Source organism: Macaca thibetana, chromosome 9 (assembly GCF_024542745.1).
Source record: "Macaca thibetana thibetana isolate TM-01 chromosome 9, ASM2454274v1, whole genome shotgun sequence".
NCBI classification, from domain to species: domain Eukaryota; kingdom Metazoa; phylum Chordata; class Mammalia; order Primates; family Cercopithecidae; genus Macaca; species Macaca thibetana.
This window is the reverse complement of record NC_065586.1, coordinates 109,080,976-109,101,105: the sequence shown is the minus strand read 5'-3', so window position 1 is coordinate 109,101,105 and position 20,130 is coordinate 109,080,976. Positions and strand designations below refer to the sequence as shown.

At 44.0% G+C, this 20,130-nt stretch overlaps 1 protein-coding gene across 39 annotated transcripts in view; it reads right to left on the bottom strand.

Moving 5' to 3' along the window:
- The window catches only part of TCF7L2 (transcription factor 7 like 2), a 218,305-nt gene that overhangs the window by 185,236 nt on the left and 12,939 nt on the right, over positions 1 to 20,130 (bottom strand). For 22 of the 39 annotated variants that reach the window (XM_050804366.1, XM_050804394.1, XM_050804372.1 and 19 more), the window contains exon 4: positions 19,198 to 19,266. The exons of the other annotated variants lie outside the window; for them this stretch is intronic. In XM_050804366.1, the coding sequence (XP_050660323.1) occupies positions 19,198 to 19,266 (69 nt within the window). The remainder of the gene's footprint in view (positions 1 to 19,197; positions 19,267 to 20,130) is intronic. 39 annotated transcript variants of the gene reach the window in all.

The following is a 20,130-nucleotide window of genomic DNA, read 5'->3' as shown; positions in this document are numbered from 1 at the left end:
GAATCAGAAGGTGTTAAGAAAATAATGGTTGCTTTCAAGTCGACTGGGAGAATCAAAGTTATTTCTTCACCACTCTTGAGAATAAATCATTCTGGACAAGCTCCCTACTGCATCGCTGTCATCTCAGTTTATGTGTGAGCAGGCCTGGGTTCGTGGCCACTAACTGATTTCTTGCTCAGGAGGTCTTTTTCTTGTGAACACACAAGAAAGTTCCAGCAAGCTGACCTATGCTGTGTGCACAGACTCACATGCAGTGACACCAGTGCCTTCTCCCATATGACACAGGCACCCAGGGACCCTGGAGCAGTTAGCTTCCAATCACAAGTTCCAAAGGTCTCCTGTCCCTAGTAACCAACTAACACCACTTGTCTTTGAGGCAAACTGGAGACTGTTACACGCTTATTACAAACTCAGACAAACAATAGCTTGACCACAGAGGCCCAAGGAAAACCCCACATAAAGAAAGAAAGGAGTGTTAATAGGTTTGCAAGGCAGGAGGCAGACCTCTGCCTTTTGAGAACTGAAAGGATGACTTTTAACTTTATTTATTTATTTAATTTTTTTTTTTTTTTTTTTTTTTTTTTTGAGACGGAGTCTCTCTCTGTTGCCCAGGCTGGAGTGCAGTGGCACGATCTTGGCTCACTGCAAGCTCCGCCTCCCAGGTTCACGCCGTTCTCCTGCCTCAGCCTCCCCAGTAGCTGGGACTACAGGCGCCCGCCACCACACCCGGCTAACTTTTTGTATTTTTAGTAGAGATGGGTTTTCACCGTGTTAGCCAGGATGGTTTTGATCTCCTGACCTCATGATCCACCCGCCTCGGCCTCCCAAAGTCCTGGCATTACAGGCGTGAGCTACCATGCTGGGCCTAAATTTATTTTTTAATGAAGTACTAAGCAACAGAAATCTGACCAAAAAAAACAAAAACAAAAACAAAGACAGAGTAGACGTTACAACCAAAAGGCCACAAATTCCCATCTTGCTGTCATTAATTTCATGCTCATCAGAAGCTAAATGAATAATTTTAAGTCCCATCTCACCCCCAGGCTTTTTGGTTTCCCTCCATGGGGAGACAAATGACATCACAACATGGACTCTTTCACCCTAACTCTCTTCAAACGGTATTCTGGGGTCAGGCACGGTGGCTCACACCTGTAATCCCAGCACTTTGGGAGGCCAAGGTGGGCAGATCACTTGAGGTCAGGAGTTTGAGACCAGCCAGGCCAACACGGCGAAACCCTGTCTCTACTAAAAATACAAACATTAGCCAGGCATGGTGGCGGGCGCCTGTAGTTCCAGCTACTTGGGAGGCTGAGGCAGGAGAATTGTTTGAACCCGGGAGGTGGAGGCTGCAATGAGCCAAGATCACACCACTGCACTCCAACCTGGGCAAGAGAGTGAGACTCCATCTCAAAAAAGAAAACAAAAATAAAGGGTATTCTGGGCTACTCTTATTCAGGAGAAACAACTCAAGTCCAGATTCTGCTGTGAGGTACTGAGGAAAGGGGGGAAAAAAGAGATATGCACCACAATACATCACCACTTGTAAGCTTGGCAAGAGTTTTAATAATAACTGTGTTGCCGGGCGTGGTGGTTCTCGCCTGTAATCCTAGCACTTTGGGAGACCGAGGCAGGTGGATCATGAGATCAGGAGTTCAACACCAGCCTGGCCAACACGGTGAAACTCCGTCTGTACTAAAAATACAAAAATTAGCTGGGCGCGGTAGTGCGGTAGTGGCCGCCTGTAATCTCAGCTACTCGGGAGGCTGAGGCAGATGAATTGTTTGAACCTGGGAGGTGGAGTTTGCAGTGAGCAGAGATCACGCCACTGCACTCCAGCCTGGGCGACAGAGTGAGACTCCATCTAAAAAGTAGTAATAAAAATAATAATAATAATAACAGTTAGGGTCATCAGCTGTCCCAGTTTGCCCGGAAACACCCCACCGGAAATAGTCATAAACCCAACAAGCCTTTCTTATGTGTCAAGCACCGGACTGGGCCCCCGTGACAGAGCCTCACATGAATCCCCGTGATAGGCCAATCTTCTAAGTAAACCTGCTTTTCACAGATGAGAAAATAGAGCCACATAGCAATTAAGTCATCTGCCCAATTAAAAAGTTTCAGCCTTCGTTATTTAAAAAAAAAAAAAAAAAAAAAAAAAAAAAAAAAAAAAAGTGGTGGAAATTAAATACTGGGATAAAGAAAAGTTCATACTTCATGGAGAAATTCTGACCTGGAAACTAGTTAATGAGGAAAAACATTCTCTCCCAAAGGAGATGACAGAAAAGCGGGGAACCAGGAGAAATACATAGAACAGGAAGATCAATCACAAGTTGATCTAGATGTTTCCAAAATAGTCCACAGAGGTATTACATAAGAAGCAAAGACAGAGGGAGAAGAATTCCCAGGTGGGGAGCCTGTGAGTTAGCAGGACAGGAGCAATGACTGTGCAGTCACTGCAGTGTCAATACTCCCGGGGGCTGGCATGCTGACGCTGCCCTGCCTGAGACTTCCACCGGCCAGGAGTCCTGGTCACTTTGGTTCCCACGCAGCCAAATGCACAAGCTGTGATGGCAAGGGGAAACCACAAACCATGACCAAAACAGAAGTCAGATCGAAAGATAAAAATCCACTCTCAGGGCGAAAGAAACGATAAGAGAACCACTGAGGCCGAAATCAAAACCATATCTGCTTTGCATGTGGCATGTGGTTTTCTGTGTGTACTTTTTACAAGTTACATCATTGGTTCCCGTCACATTTAAGTCATCGTCGGGCTCCCTTCACTGCTATGCAAACTTGGTGGCTGGAGATGATCTTGGCCAAAAATTCCAAAGATGGTGGTGGTAAGGAACACTACACTCTCAATTTATGACTAACTATTAAATAAACAGTTAAGGATGGCGGAGGTACCAACTCAATCAGCAAAAACTACCTTGATGCTTTTCCTAAACGATCCTAAAATGACAAAATCATGTCAGGAGTATTAGGATTTATTTTCTGATAGAGATAAACTGGCAAATTTAACCAAGCTGAAAAGTCACCCAATCAAAACACAGTTTTTCCCTTTTCTTTTTTACTTTTTTTTTTTTGAGGAGGGGTCTCTTCCAAGGAGAGGGGCCCATCACATTATTGATGCCCTTTACTTGCTCAAATTCAAGCCCTGAACGCCAATTCTTCAGACAGAAACAGCTTCACAAATCGTATCTTCTGTGAGGAGACATTTCTCATCTGCTTTCACCATCATGAAAATGTAGCAACAGTGACAAGTGACAAGAAAACACAAACCAGAGCAGGCTGCCTAAAACATACTGGTGGTTTGGTAAGAATGTCCTTAGCTTAGGGGCACTTTCAAATCTTCCTTTAAGTTCTCTTTCAAGAAAAAAGTGTCTTTATACATTGCTTCAATGATTTTTTTTTTTTTAATTAACAGGAAACTCTTGGCTTCTTCAGCAATTATTAAGAAACAAATGCTGCTGGATTCCAGAATAAAAACTAGTGACTTAAGACCAGGAGGAGGGAAGCAGGGGAGGTTTGTTTTTGATTTTTAAGGATAAGAATCTAGTTCTGAACGTTGTAACTCCCGGAACACTCCTGAATATAGAGTCTGATACATTTCATAAATCAATCAAGCCCTTATCTAGATAACTCACTGTTTCATTTCTGTATCAAATTAAATAGTCCTAGGTCTTTTGCTATATATTTACATATTAGAAGCTAATCCAAAGGACAAAAATTCCTCTCTGCACATTACTGCAAGATTTCAGCGTTGCTATTACATCAGAAAGCAGTAAGCTCAGCAGGACAAAAACCACAGAAGGCCCTGAAAAGACTTGCCCCCAACATACATGGGCCATTCTAACCCACGAAGCGGAGGTTTTCTTTTCCTTAAGGGTCTGTTCTCCAGAAATTCCCTTATTCACTGCCTGTCCAGTTCACACTGTCTATACCCCACCCTCAGGAGTATAAATCTGACAAATGCTTTTGAGCCAAACCAGACAGAGTCCCCCATAAAACTCATGGAACACAAGAGATGCTTCTTTCAGCACAAATACCTTCAGATTTGGAAGCACATCCTGATATGTTTCTTCCAAGTTCATTTAATTAATAGTACTTACTTGTTCTTAAATGATTTGGAAGACTCCCATTGGGCAGGTCAAACCAAGGGCTAAATGTGCTGGGGCTTTTTGGTGGAGATGCTCATTTAAATTTTCTCAAAGTATTTTACGTACATTCTACTGGTAACTAGATTAGAAAATTCAGATTCTCAGAATTCACAGTGTTGAAACATAACTGTGAGGTCTTCGTTTATTATCATTCTTTTTTTTTTTTTTTTCTGAGACAGGGTCTTGCTCTACCGCCTAGGCTAGAGTGCAGTGGTGCCATCTCCCTTTACTGCAACCTCCGCCTCCCAGTTCAAGCAATTCTCCTGCCTCAGCCTCCCCAGTAGTTGGAATTACAGGCGCATGCCACTACACCCACCTAATTTTTTGTATTTTTAGTAGAGATGGGATTTCACCATGTTGGCCAGGCTGGTCTCGAACTCCTGACCTCAAGTGATCCGCCCGCCTCAGCTTCCCAAAGTGCTGGAATTATAGTCGTGAGCCACCGCACCCAGCCTATTGTCATTCTTGTACTGGTTCTTCAACTAAGCTGACACTTGGAGAATGCCAGAAAGTGGTAAAAAAAAAAAATCCTAACAAATTTGACTCTAGGACAAAAGATGTGCCCGGAATGGGCACTCAATGTGCACCATGACCTCATACAATGAACTGTCCCCAGTTACAGAAAAAAAATCCTAGGGCTTTAACCTCCACTTACACCCAGCACTCCCAATCATTAGATATATGGGTACTGAGGCAAGAGTGCACAACCATGAATGTCTTGGCGGTCTATTGCCAAGCTCCTTATGCACTCCAGTCTTTTAAGTTCTCCTTTCAACAGGCGAAGTCTCCAAGGCCAGTCCATTCCACAAAAGAAGAAAACCCCCCAAACCAAAAGAGAAAAAGAAACAAACAATACCAACATACCAGGGGGCTTTAGCACCTCCTCCCCACATAAAAGAGAGCTGGAGTCTCCTAAGAACATCCTTGGCAAAACCAACAATGTAGGCGTAGGGATAAAAACTGGAATCATATATTGTTATATAAAAATCACAAAATTTGGCTGGGCACAGTGGCTCATGCCTGTAATCCCAGCACTTTGGGAGGCCAAGACGGGCAGATCACGAGGTCAGGGGATCGAGACCATCCTGGCTAACACGGTGAAACCCCGTCTCTACTAAAAATGAAAAAAAAAAAAAAAAAAAAATTGGCCAGGGGTAGTGACAGGTGCCTGTAGTCCCAGCTACTCGGGAGGCTGAAGCAGGAGAATGGTGTGAACCCGGGAGGCAGAGCTTGCAGTGAGCCGAGATTGCACCACTGCACTCCAGCCTGGGCGACAGAGCGAGACCCTGTCTGGGGAAAAAAAAAAAAAAAAAATCACAAAATTCCTGGGAATGCAAGCCAGAAAAGACTACTACGAGAAATTAGGATATGAGGTCCTTATATATCCTAATGAGTTTGAGGTGCAGAAAACACCAATATCTAGCTCTGAAAACTGCCTCTCAAGTTCAATGCTTTCATTCACCTGATCAGTATATATTAAGCACCTACTATGCGCAAAGCTGCGTCACCACTTAGTAGCTATTAAAAAATAGAGAGGGAGATTTTTAAATAGACAAGACCTTCTAGACTCCATTTCAAATATGCATAATACATGTATTTCAAAATAATAATCCCTCTTAACTGCTTTCCAATAGAGAATCAAATGCCCCAAGATATCAATTTAAATGTAGCTGTCCTTTTTCTTTCTCTCTTTCAAATCACCATTAAGCTTTCTGGCAAGAGCTTTTTCTAGGCCTCCTGTTACAAGGCTTAGCAGACCCCATAAGGGTTTCAGGGTCTAGAAATAGAGAAAGGGAACCTCGAATTTCCTTTATGTTTTGAGCTGTCAATAGCATTTAAGAAAAACAACTCCTCTCCTTTCTGCTTCAAATGTTTTCCTTATTGGTTCATTTACACAGCGCCGCTCCCCAACAGCAGGCAGTACATCGTTCGGTCATTTCTTTCCCCGCCATTAGTGCAGGCTGCTGAGACAACACCCCAGCTGCCTCCCCCGAGTGGCCTGCGGCATCAGCACATCCCTTTCCCCCAAGTGGTCCCCCCTTTGACTAATGTTCACCAACACTCATACATCATTCCCAAATTGGTCCAAATGAATTAAACACAGCTCTGCTTAACATTATGAGATTTAAATGGATTTTCTCTCTACAGGTCTGCCCCATAATTGGGTTTATCCATCTTGTTGAAGTACAGTTTACACTTGCTAACATCACGCCAATTCAAGCTACATTTTCTGCTCCAGTGGCAGGAGCAAGGCAGATTTGTCATCGGATCATAACAGGTAATTCAAACAACAATTAGTTTGATGACGGTCCGTATGTCAATGTCTGCTCCCAGCAGCCTGGCTCACACCCTATGCTCTCTGTTCCTCAAGATGAATTGTCTTCACAATTCTTCAATTTCAATCATCAACAATGCTTACTGAATCAACTTAAAAACTATTGACACAAGACTTCTTCCCCACAGGGCAGCCTAGTGAAAAGAATCTTCCGGTCCCCCCTAGAATGGGCTACTATCACGCACATCCATTTCCAAGCCTTGGAAAATTTCTGATTTGCAACCAGAGCTATTTATTCTGGTGCTTCATCTCAACCTCAAAAATCAGGGAGGCACGAGGTTTGGGAATAGAAAAGAATGAATCTGTCTGTGCGGGCTCATCCATCCACAAGTAGGAAAACACCTTGTTTAAAATTTGTTTTGAAGTCCCCTGCAGGAATGAATGACAATTGTCAAAGTGTATGAAAATATTATGATCTGACAAGTAATGCTGCCTGACATTAAAAAAAAAAGTAATATTGCTTTTAAAAACCAACTAAAACCTTCAAGCATTCTGAAAATCAGAAGATGATTACAGAAACAGAAACCAGTCCAACCATGGTTACCACTGTTTAGGTGATGCCATAGTCACTAAGACAGCAGGGCAAATTCACGCACTGATGGAGAGCTGAAATCAAAATCTAAGATACGTGGAAAAGAACACCAAGTTGACAAAGGGGTTGAACACTCATCTCAAATTACCTGGCTGAGCACAAAAACAAATTATTTTTAGTCTTTCATATTATAAAAGGGGCTGTTATTTAAAAATTTAAAAAGCACACTTTGCTACCTCTAATATACACCTACCCCAATCTCATTTAAATACTGTTTCCTTTCTGCCCACAATTAGATATTCAAACACATTCACACCCCTAGTTGTACACCTACGATGTCCCAGGAATTAATGCATGGTGCTACAGGGAACTAAATATGAGTAAAACACAATCTCTGAGTAAGACACAATCTCAGCCCTTCAGAAGTGCTTACATTCTAGTCAAATGTAACAAGAACCCAGCAAAAAATTTTCAGTGACATAAGAGAAATGCAAACAGCAACCACCAGGAATAAGAGTCATAAATCTTTGTTACCCAGCAAAGATAGTCCAAGTTATCAAATTCATCATGTGTGATATTCTTGACAGGAAATAAAAAATACACAATGCATGTCGGGATAAAGCATATTCTAAATGTGCGAACAAGTACTTCATAATCCTCAATGGTAAAAATAGCAGCTTACATTTATCAAGCACACTTCCTTGTATCATCGTACTGTCCAGATCATTATATATCTTATCTTGTTTGATCTCCCAACTCTAGAAACAGGTACTGCCATTATCCCCATTTTACAGATTGAGGAAACTGAAGCTTAGCAGAGCAGAGACTCAAACCCAGATAGATACCTGACTCCAGAAGCAGAAACTGAACTATTCACCTCCACTTGCACCTGTTTCTTTAAAATGCAAAGGTAATGTAGTTTAATATCAATGGTAGGATGCATGCTTTAAACTATTATACTGAGTCAGAGGTTCTCAACCAGGGGAAGATTTTGATCCCCAGGGGACATGTGGCAATGTCTAGAGATATTTTCAGTTGTCACATTCTTGTTGAGGGTCAGTGGCATCGAGAGGGAAGAGGCCAATGAATGGTGCTAAATAAACACCCTACAGGCCAGGCATGGCGGCTCACGACTGTAATCCCAGCACTTTGGGAGGCCGAGACGGGCAGATCACTCGAGGTCAGGAGTTCGAGAACAGCCTGGCCAACATGGTGAAATCCCATCTCTACTGAAAATACAAAAATTAGCCAGGCATGGTGGCGCATGCCTATAATCCCAGCTACTGGGGAGGCTGAGGTATAAGAATGCCTTGAACCCAGGAGACGGAGGTTGCAGTGATCCAAGATCGCGACACTGCATTCCAGCCTAGGCAATAGAGTGAGACTCTGTCTCAAATAAAAATAAAAATAAAAATACATAAAATTTAAAAGTAAACACCCTACAATGCACAAGATGGCCCCCTGCAACAAAGAATTGTTCAGCCCAAAATGTCAACAGTGCTGAGGCTGAGAAGTCCTGCGTTAAGTCATCCCATCTCATCCAGCCCCTGCTACTAACCAAAGACACAGACATGCCAGTTTCCAGACCGAGCCTCAACCTGGGTGAAATGTGGTATAACCGAGTATTTTCCTAGCTGTACCCCTTAAAAAACTAGGATTTTGTGAAGATGCTTCAAAGACTCCACATGTTTGATGCGAACATTTCTTTTTATAACATATAAATATAGACATAATATAGTACATGTACCCACTTTTAAACTTGATTTTTACATTTCAATGTACTATTCATTAACTATTAAACGCACTGCCATCCATCCAGTGGTTTTGGTGGAACCTTCAGGAATAAGTAATGCCATTTCTGTTTAATTGAAGCATATGCTAAAATTTCAAGACAAACCACTAAAAAAACAAAAAAGAAAGGAAAAAAAAGGAAGCAACCACTTAATCTGTTTGATCAGGATTCGATCCCAAGCAACCAAATCAAACTCAAGAAACAAATTAACTACTAAGCCTGATAAGCCTGTTAATGTCAGTCACAACCCATTTAGAAATTTCTGTGCTCAGTTCAACAATCCCATGATTTTCAGGGACTTTATAAAATAAATATTATAAAGCAGAATTTACAAAATGAAGTTATGCTAAGAAAATACCAGCAGACGGCCGGGTGCGGTGGCTCATGCCTGTAATCCCAGTATTTTGGAAGGCCAAGGTGGATGGATCACAAGGTCAGGAGTTCAAGACCAGCCTGGTCAAGATGGTGAAACCCCATCTCTACTAAAAACACAAAAAAATTAGCCGGGCATGGTGGCGGGCACCTGTAATCCCAGCCACTCAGGAGGCCGAGGCAGATAATTGCTTGAACCCGGGAGGCGGAGGTTGCAGTGAGCCGAGATCGTGCCACTGCACTCCAGCCTGGGCAAGAGAGCGAGGCTCATCTCAAAAAAAGAAAAGAAAATACCAGCAGCTGACTGCCATAGTAAGTCAGACCTCAAGGCCCACCTGCCGTGGCCCATAAGAGGCACACGGATGGCTGATAGGACAGTTGTTTTTTTTTTCTTTCTGGTAGTTCCAGTTAAAGACTACCAGACATTCTCTCGGTATCCTCACCAGCCCTCTTCTGAACTAAGTGCGCTAATATCGTGGAGAATGAACAGATACAAATATCTCAACTCGTACAAATACAATGATATAATTAAAACAGATATAAGTTTTAAAATGATGTAAGTAAAAACGGTAAAACTAGACTGCTTTATTTTATCTGGCCAATGTAATCCAATTGCTATCGGCTTACACAAGATGATAACCTCTCCTGGAAAGACAGAAAGAAATCCGTGTTGAAAGAAAGCTGCACTGGACTCCTGGATTCTTGTCTTGTCCTGTGTCCACCAAGTGGGGAGACCTGGGACCAACCCATTCACCTCCATGCACCTGTTTCCTTGCCTATTAAAATGGACTGTATCAGCCTGGGCAACAAGGCGAGACCCTGTCTCTACAAAAAAATTAAAACTTGGCAGGGTGCAGTGGCCCCCGCCTGTCATTCCAGTACTTTGGGAGGCCAAAGCAGGCAGATTATTTGAGGCAAGGGTTCAAGACCAGCCTGGCCAACATGGTGAAACCCCGTCACAACCAAAAATACAAAAATTAGCCGGGGCGTGGTGGCAAGAACCTGTAATCTCAGATACTTGGGAGGCTGAGGCAGCAAACAGCTTGAACCCAGGAGGCAGAGGTTGCAGTAAGCCGAGATGGTACAACTGCACTCCAGCCTGGGCAACAGAGTGAGACTCCATCTCAAAAATAAATTAATTAATTAATTAATTAAAATTAAAATTAAAAAAACAAACCAATAAAAAAAGCCTACAACAGTTGTTCTCTAGTGTGATTGTGTGCCTCAGAATCATCTGGTGTGGGGAAGTGGTGGCAGATTCCAGAATCCCCTAGACCAGCGTGCCTCAACCCAGCCTGCTCACTAAAAGCTGGGAAGCTTTTGCAACCCAGGGATGCACAGGCCCCAACCCCTAGACGCTGACTCGGTTGGTCTGGCGCAGGGCCTGGGCTGAATATTGTTTGAAATGCTTCCTGAGTGAGTGTAACCTAACAGTCCAGGCTGGGAACCCTTGCCCTAGTCCGGTGGTTCTCCAAGAGCTATCCCCAGAGAAGGAACACAGCATTAATTAAAAGCTTGCAAATGTCAGGACCCCTTCCAAGCTTACAGAACCTGAAACCCTGGGGATGGATTCCCAGTCTGCTCTCCGGGTGCCCTCCAGGTGATACTCGAGCTTGTGAAACACTGACCCAGTCCCTAAATGAGAATCTCCAAGGAATAGAACCCAGGATTCTGTGCTTTTTAGCAGGTCCCATGTGATTCCTATGTGTGTTGCCCAGAAGGCTGGTTGGTAGCCACTGCTATAAGGAACCCCTAGACCCTTGAGAGCATTACTTTGAGCAGGCAATAGTTACCATAAGCCTATGTAGGACAGCCTTCCTCTCGTCACACTGTCTGGGTTGGAATCCTAATTGGCCTTGGGCAAAATATCTCAGGTATCTGATTCCTCATTTACAAAATGAGGATAATGGTGATAATACCAGTAACTACACCTTTCGAATTTCCCTCTGTGTTGTTATGAAGAATCAATAAAGAATTCACATATGCTGGGCATGGTGGATCACTCCTGTAATCCTAGCACTTTGGGAGGCCATGGCAGGCAGATAGCTTGAGCTCAGGAGTTAGCGACCAGCCTGGGCAACATGGCGAAGCCCCATCTCCACTAAAAATACAAAACTTAGCCAGGTGTGGTGATGCATACCTGTAGTCCCAGCTACTCAAGAGGCTGAGGTGGGAGAATCACCTTAGCCCAGTGAGGTCAAGGCTGCAGTGAGCTATGATCACGCCACTGTACTCCAGCCTGGGTGACAGAGTGAGACCCTGTCTCAAAATAATAATAATAATTCACAAAAAGCACTCAACACTGGACCCCTCAAGAGAATTCAGTAAGCATAAGCAGCTATTATTACTAACTATTGTTATTGCCTCTGACCCCAAAGTCTAAGCACATTACTGTCCAAGCTACTCTTCCACAAACAAATGCTTTTTCTCAAGCTTTGCAAAAGTATCTGGCTCTCTTCACATAAGAATGGGAAAATAAAGGCCTCAAAAACTCACAGGAACATAAGGGCAGTCCAATTTCTCATTCAAAATAAGAAAATGCTATCCCAATATAGTACTTAGCCAGCCCTCATTTTTTATTTGGCGAGTGAAAATGACTGGGACAGCCAATAAATGATCAATTGATTGGTTTCAGAAGACTCTAAGGCAGCAATTCTTAAACTTCAGTAGGTTGAAAATCACAACCCTGATTTAAAATGACGGCCGGCGGGAGGCTGAGGCAGGAGAATCACTTGAACTCAGGAGGTGGAGGTTGCAGTGAGCTGAGATCGTGCCACTGCACTCCAGCCTGGGTGATAGAGCGAGACTCCGTCTCAAAAAAAAAGAAAAAAGAAAATTATGGCCAGGCCCAGTGGCTCACACCTGTAATCCCAGCACTTTGGGAGGCCAAGGTGGATGGATCACCTGAGGTCAGGAGTTTGAGACCAGCCTGGCCAACATGGTGAGACCTCGTCTCTACTAAAAATATAAAAATTAGCTGGGTGTGGTGGCACACACCTGTAGTCCCAGCTACTCAGGAGGCTGAGGCAGGAAAATTGCTTGAACCCAGGAGGTGGAGGTTGCAGTGAGCCAAGATCACGCCACTGCATTCCAGACTGGGTGACAGAGCAAGACTCCATCTCAAAAACCAAAAAGTAACTCCTGTCCAGATGTGGTGGCTCACACCTGTAATCCCAGCACTTTGGGAGGCCAAGGCAGGAGGATCACCTGTGGTCAGGAGTTCAAGACCAACCTGGCCAACATGGTGAAATCCCCGTCTCTACTAAAAATACAAAAATTAGCCAGGTGTGGTGGTGCACACCTGTAATCCCAGCTACTCAAAAGGCTGAGGCACGAGAATCACTTGAAACCCGGGAGGCGGAGGTTGCAGTGGACCGAGATGGTGCCACTGCACTCCAGCCTAGACAACAGAGTGCAAGGCTCTGTCTCAAAAAATAAAGGAAAAAGAAAATCTAACTCCTGGACTGCACCGGAAACTTAACTCAGTCTTGGAACAGGGTGTGTATAAGTCAGTATTTAAAATATCACTAGAATTTAAGGTTGGTGAGAGCAAGGGATTTTTGTCTGTTTTGCTCACTGATGAATTCTCCAGTGGCCTGGCACATATTAGATGCAAATATTTTTCCAGAATGAACATTCTTCTGAGGTATGGACTTAAATTAGCTAACGAGGCTAAAACTCATCACCATAGCAAGTCAATGAACCTCCTAAGCAAGTTACCTGGCAGCATCCACAGGTTCTATCAAACTACTGTAGTGAAATGCTCTCTCTGTCTCTCTCTAATTCTTCATTCCTCTGTGGAAAATGGACATGAAATGTCACAGCCTGAGTCTGCTACAGCTCTGAAGGAAATGTGAGGAAGTGACTACACCAAGGGCTGAACCTGTTTCCAGGAGTTCTTCACTTAGCCTGGATCAGCTGCTCAGCCAAGACAGCAAATCCTCATGAAAACGGGAAGGCCAGGGGACCTGTGATGGGTGAGAGGACAGGCCCAGAACACAAGAGACCCCCATCAAAAACCTGAAGTGAGAGAAAAGTCAAGCGCCCTGCAAACACGCCACCTCATTCCCCACTGCTGGGCCAGTCCGGTGGTACTAATTTCTGGCCATGCTCATCACAGCATGAGGGGTCTCCTCAGACACAGACATAGACTCTGTGTCAACGCACTCCAGGAATCTTAACAATGTTAAGACACTCTAAGATGGAACTTCCAGTTCACATCCAGGAATAAGTGGCCAACATGAAGTAAGGACACTCTCCAGTTAGTATTCTTCTCTCCTTGGCTCCAAAAAGCACCCAGGCTCTGGAGGAGGGTCCTGGTAGCCTTAGTGAATCATGGTGGAGGAGTGCTAAGACCAAGCAGAAGGTTATGCTTTGGTAAAGCTCAGATGGGAACTTGCAAGCATAGGAACAAGAGGGAAAGTAACCCCCACTGCACAGTCTCCACTCCTCAGCTGTGTAAACAAATAAAATGGTCCATTTCTTCTGGATCCTCTCCGAGTTGTCTTTGTGTGGACGCACACACGCGTGCACACACGCGCACACATACACACACACAAACCACTTCACATCTAAAAAGAATAACAACCAAGAAAGGTCTACACAGTTTGTTTTTGCTGCATGTGGAGGTTTTTCCTAAATCACATCTGACTTGGTGTTAAAACATCAACCTTTGGCCAAAACGCTCTTAAAACAAAGGCTTAATTGGCTCAGAAGTAGCCCTTCCGAAAACCAAGGGAAACATCTTCTGTGGGTCTTGACCTTCATCACAACAGTGTTCATGGGGTTGGAATAATGCTGAGAATAGGAGTGTTGGAAGAGCTTTCTTCATGAAGGCAATAGAGATGCAATAGAGATGCCTAACCATTATCTGCAATCACCTGCAGGGCATTCCTGGGAGGCAGCTCTGTTTATACACATCTGCAATGTGGGTCCACCTCTGGAATTCAGCCTGCTAGTCCTCCTCCCAGGTTAATGGAGACAGTGGGAGGAGTTCCTAGGAGCTAGGGCCAAAGGCCAAATCACTGCATGAAGGGGCCTGCACCGAAGCTTGGGCAATTGGCCTCTGATCACACCCAGATAAATTTACTGCTCACCCTACACGTATCACTCACATACCTAACAACTACTACCGCTGTTGCAATGACAATACTCACATCCAGCACTCAAGTCTCTCTGAGAAGGTCAGTGCAAGGCTAAACACACATTACCCCATGCCCCTCCAAGTCTACTCTCGGTATATGAACAGAAATGGAAATATGTTTCCCCAAAAGATGTGTGTGAAAATGTTACTAGAATTTTATTCATAATAGCAAAAAAAACTGGAAGCAATGCAAATACCCAACAACACAGGAAGGATGCATGCACTGAAGCACATTCATCGGTGGCATACTACTTGGCCATGAAAAAGAGCAAACCGTTGCTACCCAAGAGAACATGGATGAAACTCACAGACATATGCTGAGTGTGGCCAGACATGAATCAATATATTCTGTAAGATTCCATTACATGTTTTTGCCAAAAAACAGGCAAAACTAATCCACAGTGATAAATAAAACTAACAGACTTTTCAGTGGGGGCAGGGGAGAGAGGAAGCAGCCAAATAACTGGAAAAAGGGGGAGACAAGGGAGACTTCTGGGGAGCTCTTTATCAGAAGTTAGCCTCTGAGGCCAAATCCAGCCACTGCCTGTTTTTTCTAAATAAAGCTTTATTGAGACACAACAAGGAATATATTCCTTTGGGTTTATCATTGACTGCTTTCAACCCACAATAGAAGCGCTGAGTACAGCTGACCCCTGAACACCCGGGCCAGGGACACAGTTGAAAAGTCGAGTATAGGTCAGGCTCAGTGGCTCACACCTGTAATCCCAACACTTTGGGAGGCCAAGGCAGGTGCATCACAAGGTCAGGAGATCGAGACCATCCTGGCTAACACGGTGAAACCCCATCTCTACTAAAAATACAAAAAATGAGTCGGGCGTGGTGGCAGGCACCAGTAGTCCCAGCTACTAGTGAGGCTGAAACAGGAGAATTGCTTGAGCCTGGGAGGCGGAGGTTGCAGTGAGCCGAGATGCGCCACTGCACTCCAGCCTGGGTGACAGAGGGAGACTCCGTTTCAAAAAAAATGAAAAAGAAAACCTGAGTATACCTTTTGACTCCTCAAAAACTTAACTAATAGCCTACTGCTGACTAGAAGCCTGACCGATAACATAAACAGTCAATTAATATATAATTTATGTATATATTATATGCTGTATTCTTACAATAAAGTAAGCTAAAGAAAATGTTATTAAGAAAATCATATGGAAAACATATTTACTATTCATTAAGTGGGAGTGGATTATAATAAAGGTCTTCATCCTTGCCTTCTTTGGGATGAGTTGGCTGAGGGGGAAGAGGAGGAAGAGAAGGGGTTGGTCTTGCTGTCTCAGAGGCAGAAGAAAATCCATATCTAAGTGGATCCATGTGGTTCAAACTCGTGCTGTGTCGTCCAAGGGTCAAATGTAGTTGCAACAGAGACTGAGCAGCTCAGAAAGCCCAAAATATTTACTATCTGGCCCTTGACAATAAAGGTGTCCCAACCTCATTCTATATACTGATCTGAGTGATGGTTTCACGGGCGTTCACATATGGAAAACTTCATCCACCTCTCTACTAAAGTTCTGTGTACTGTGTTATACGTAAATTACACTACAATAAAACATTTTAAAAGTCAATAGAATTTTAAAACAATGTCTTTTCTAAAAGATCTTTTAATTTTCGGCTGGGCGCAGTGGCTCACACCTGCAATCTCAACACTTTGGAAGGCCGAGGTGGATCACGTGCGGTCGGGAGTTCGAGACCAGCCTGACCAACATGGAGAAACCCTGTCTCCACTAAAAATACAAAAACAGCCGGGTGTGGTGGCGCATGCCTGTAATCCCAGCTACTCGGGAGGCTGAGGCAGGAGAATCACTTGAACCCGGGAGGTGGAGGTTGCAGTGAGCCGAGGTCACGCCATTGCACGCCAGCCTGGGCAACAGAGAGTGAAACTCCGTCTCAAAAAAAAAAAAACTTTTAATTTTCATTCTAGTTTTATTTGTGTTATTCACTTTGGGAGAATGTGGCCATCTGAGTTGCTCTTGTCTTTTCAAAACCAGGAGGAGCTAGGAGGCTGTCAAAAGTAGGAAAGATCTAAACATAGCAACTGCTATTGTGTCCAAACCTTTTATAAGAATGTGACGTGTCTATAGAATCACTCAAGGCCATTCATATAAACGGTGAGCTTGGCTGAGTCCTGAGATTACAGGAGCGATGGGAAGGGAAAAGAGTATGAGTCTCCTGTGATGCACAGGGTCATAGTACTCTGGGTTATTTTAGGATGTAGCTTAGGAGAGCAACCAGCTCAGCTCCTATTGAAATCTAGTGTTTATTAAGGTTAAACAGTTTTAAGTTTCCAGGGACAATAACTCTGCCCCGACAATCGTGTTGCATTTAGCCTTAAGTTGGAGAATGGAGCGAAGGGAACATGTCTGGTCTATGCTGTACCAGGGCAAAAAGATTATGAACACCCCAATGTACTTTGGGAACAATTTCATTTTGTCTAAGCTTTCCCCTTCTTTTCCCTTTGCTTCTTTGGTTTTGTTTTTTGCCATTTATCCTTTGATGATCAAACTAAAATTACAGCTAGATGCCATTTAGCTTGGCCTTGTGCGGGTCTAGCAGAGACTGAGGGAGAATGAACGCTGCAAAAGCATGATTCTGGGTCTCTAATAAAATGTCTCTCTGTTTGCCCACATGGGCATCAAGCCTTAGCAAATAGAAGCAGAGGAGAACAATACTACCTGTTCATGGAGGAATAGTAATGGTTTCAGTCCTCCAAAACAATGAGCTCTGTAATTTACTCCATCTTCCTCCTGAGAAAGAGCTTCACATGGCCTGCACCGTGCCAGGTGGTTTGGAGAAAGACAAACTGCTCAGCCTAACAAGGGGCACTTCAGCAACGGGTGTAAAGATACAACAGCTGGTCTGGTCCGGGCTAGTCTCCCAGTGACATGGCCCCAGCCAGCTTTTCCACACCAAGATAAGGATCACTATCCTATTCAACTTCAACAATTCCCACACCCCAGGCAACAAGATTTTCCAGCACTCCCCGAGATGTAGGAGGCCTCCGGACATGGTATATTCACCTGTTCACCAAGAGTTGTACATCCACCCAGGCACCAAGAGTTAGGGTTTGGGCTTGTTCTCTAACCAAGTCCTGCATCTAAAGCACTTTCTGGGAGCAAGACTTACTATGCTGTCCATCAGAAGAAAGGAGGAGGGACCAATCGGCAGCATGCCAAAAAGAACAACTGCAGCCTCAAATTAAAGACAGGTCAGTCTTGGAAACAGTTAGGGGTTGAGAAGGGTAAAATCAAGAGTCACACTTTTCCCCCAAAAGACGCACACAAGAAGGTCATCAGCACAACTGCAGAAATAATCAAAAAAAGAAAAAAAAAAAAAATATATATATATATATATATATATTTTAGACAGAGTCTCACTCTTGTCACCCAGGCTGGAGTGCAATGGCATGATCTCGGCCCACTGCAACCTCCACCTCCCGGGTTCAAGTGATTCTCCTGCCTCAGCCTCCTGATTAGCTGGGATTACAGGCACCCACCACCACACCGAGTAACTTTTATATTTTTAGTAGAGACGGGGTTTTGCCATGTTGGCCAGGCTGGTCTCAAACTCCTGACCTCAAGTGATCCGTCCACCTCAGCCTCCCAAAGTGCTGGGATTACAGGCGTGAGCTACCTCACCCAGCCTCAAATATTTTTAAAATAAGTTGCTGTGGCCTGAAAATGAGTACAGAAACACTAGGAATGCACCAAATAAAAATGTCTGCTGACTCATGCTTTTCACTGGCGGAATAATTCCGTTTACCTGGGGCAAACAGCTATCTGAAAGTCTTATCGAGGAAGATGCAGATCTGAGATGACAGAGCTACAAAGATGCATTGTGGCTGCGGCTACCTAAGACCACACACACACAGATACACACAAACACAGACAAGTTATCTGCAAGGGCTCTTCACCAGAAAAGAAGTCATGGAATAATGCACATGATCTAACAAACCAATATCAACTCACAAGAAAAGAAGGCTCTCCAGCTAGACTTTAATGCTACAGCAAAAGGTTTCAAGAGAATCCCTTCGAAGGGTTAAGGCAGGACACTCAAGAAGTTTTGGTACCATTAGTCACACCATGAGGTACATCCATCCCAGCAAAGCCGGGCAGACAGATGAAAATCGTATTAGTCTGCTCTCCCTCCTCTACTGCATTCTGCTGGCATCAGTTCAGCTCCGAGTCTATATTAGTCCATGATTTGTTTAGCCTTTGGATTTAAGAGAATGGAAGTACTACGTGAGCAGGAAACAGGACACTCATCAGAAGCTGGGATTTGTCGCCTTTCCCTTCCAGCACATTTAGTGTCGTACATCGACAGGTCCAAGAGAAACCAACATTTCAGGATGATCAGGTCCAAAGAGATATTCTTAGCACCACTTAACAAGATTTTGATCCACCAGAAACCACCCTCTGGCTGTCGCATGGCCTCCTCTCCCACCTCTCCCCTTAAGCCTTCCCATTCACATTGTGCCACCCTTACTCCCAATTCAACATCCCTCCCTAAGCAAAGAAAAATAGTCAAGCTGGGGTCTGTGTGCCCATTATACCCGATCAAGAAACTCTTTACAATAAGCACAGGCTTCTCTTTCTTTCCATATCTCTACATCATTTCAGCAGCATTTCTCCTGCTTCTCTCTCCTTTGCTCCCCTTCTCCCCCAGTGATTCAACCACCACCACCACCACCACCACCAGCACCACCAGCACCACCAGCACCACCACCATCACCATCATCACCACCACCATCATCATCATCATCATCATCATCTCAGTTGGGGTAAGGGGCAGAGAATAAAACACACAAGAGACCTACATATAGACAATTCAAGCTTCAGAATCTCTTGCGTTTCCTACCTGAACTGCAATCTGGTGTTCAATCGTTTTGTACGCAGAGTAATGTGTGCTGCCGGACTGAAAATGGAGCTGTAGAAAGAAACCAAATCAAAGCGTTCTGCTTATGTCACAAACTACAAGAAAACATCTTAAGCAGTTTATGAATAGCAGACAAACCTTCCTAGATTGAACTGCAGCCTTGGCATTCAATCAAGACCTGTGTACTTTTATTTGTTGCTATGGATAAGATGATCATAACAGTCTAAGGTAAAGTTGTTTTTTTTTTTTAAAGCACCTATTCAATAAGCATACAGGGAAGGTGGGGGCCAGGAGTGAGAATTAATGACATGAAAATGAAGGATGGATGCCCATTAAGACATAAAGGAAGCCAGTGTGCTGAGCGGGATGCTGAAGAAAAATGAACTGTGTGCTGCAAAAAGTCACCAGAATTGCAACATGTAGGCAAGAGGAAGGATTAGCAGAGAAAAGATTATGAGAAGCCACAAGACTGCAACAAGTACAAGCACCCCACCCCTATATTTCTAATAACTGGGCCCCAGCTCTCCAATGCAATTCTATTTCTGGGAAAACAAATGTGTCAGACAGAATTCAGGGGCCACCCGGTGCCTTATACATTCTTTCATGATGACTAAGCTGTCCATCCCAGGCCATCTCTGTCACCTGCACTCTAGTAATCCACACTTCCCCAAAGAGAGGGCCAAACACTGCCAGAAAGCCACCGATTTTCTAACGGAGGACCACCTATTAGGTGGCAACTGAGTGAATGCAAGTCACTGATTGGCTCAGATCCTCCCCAAGGTCTAAGTCTGTCCTCAGCCTTTCCCTCTGAAGTCCTAGAGACCACCCATCAAAGAAGCAGGTATCCCGAAATAGAAAGAAACAGCAAGATTGTTCACCCAATTCTCACCTTCCCAAATAATACTTGTTAATCTT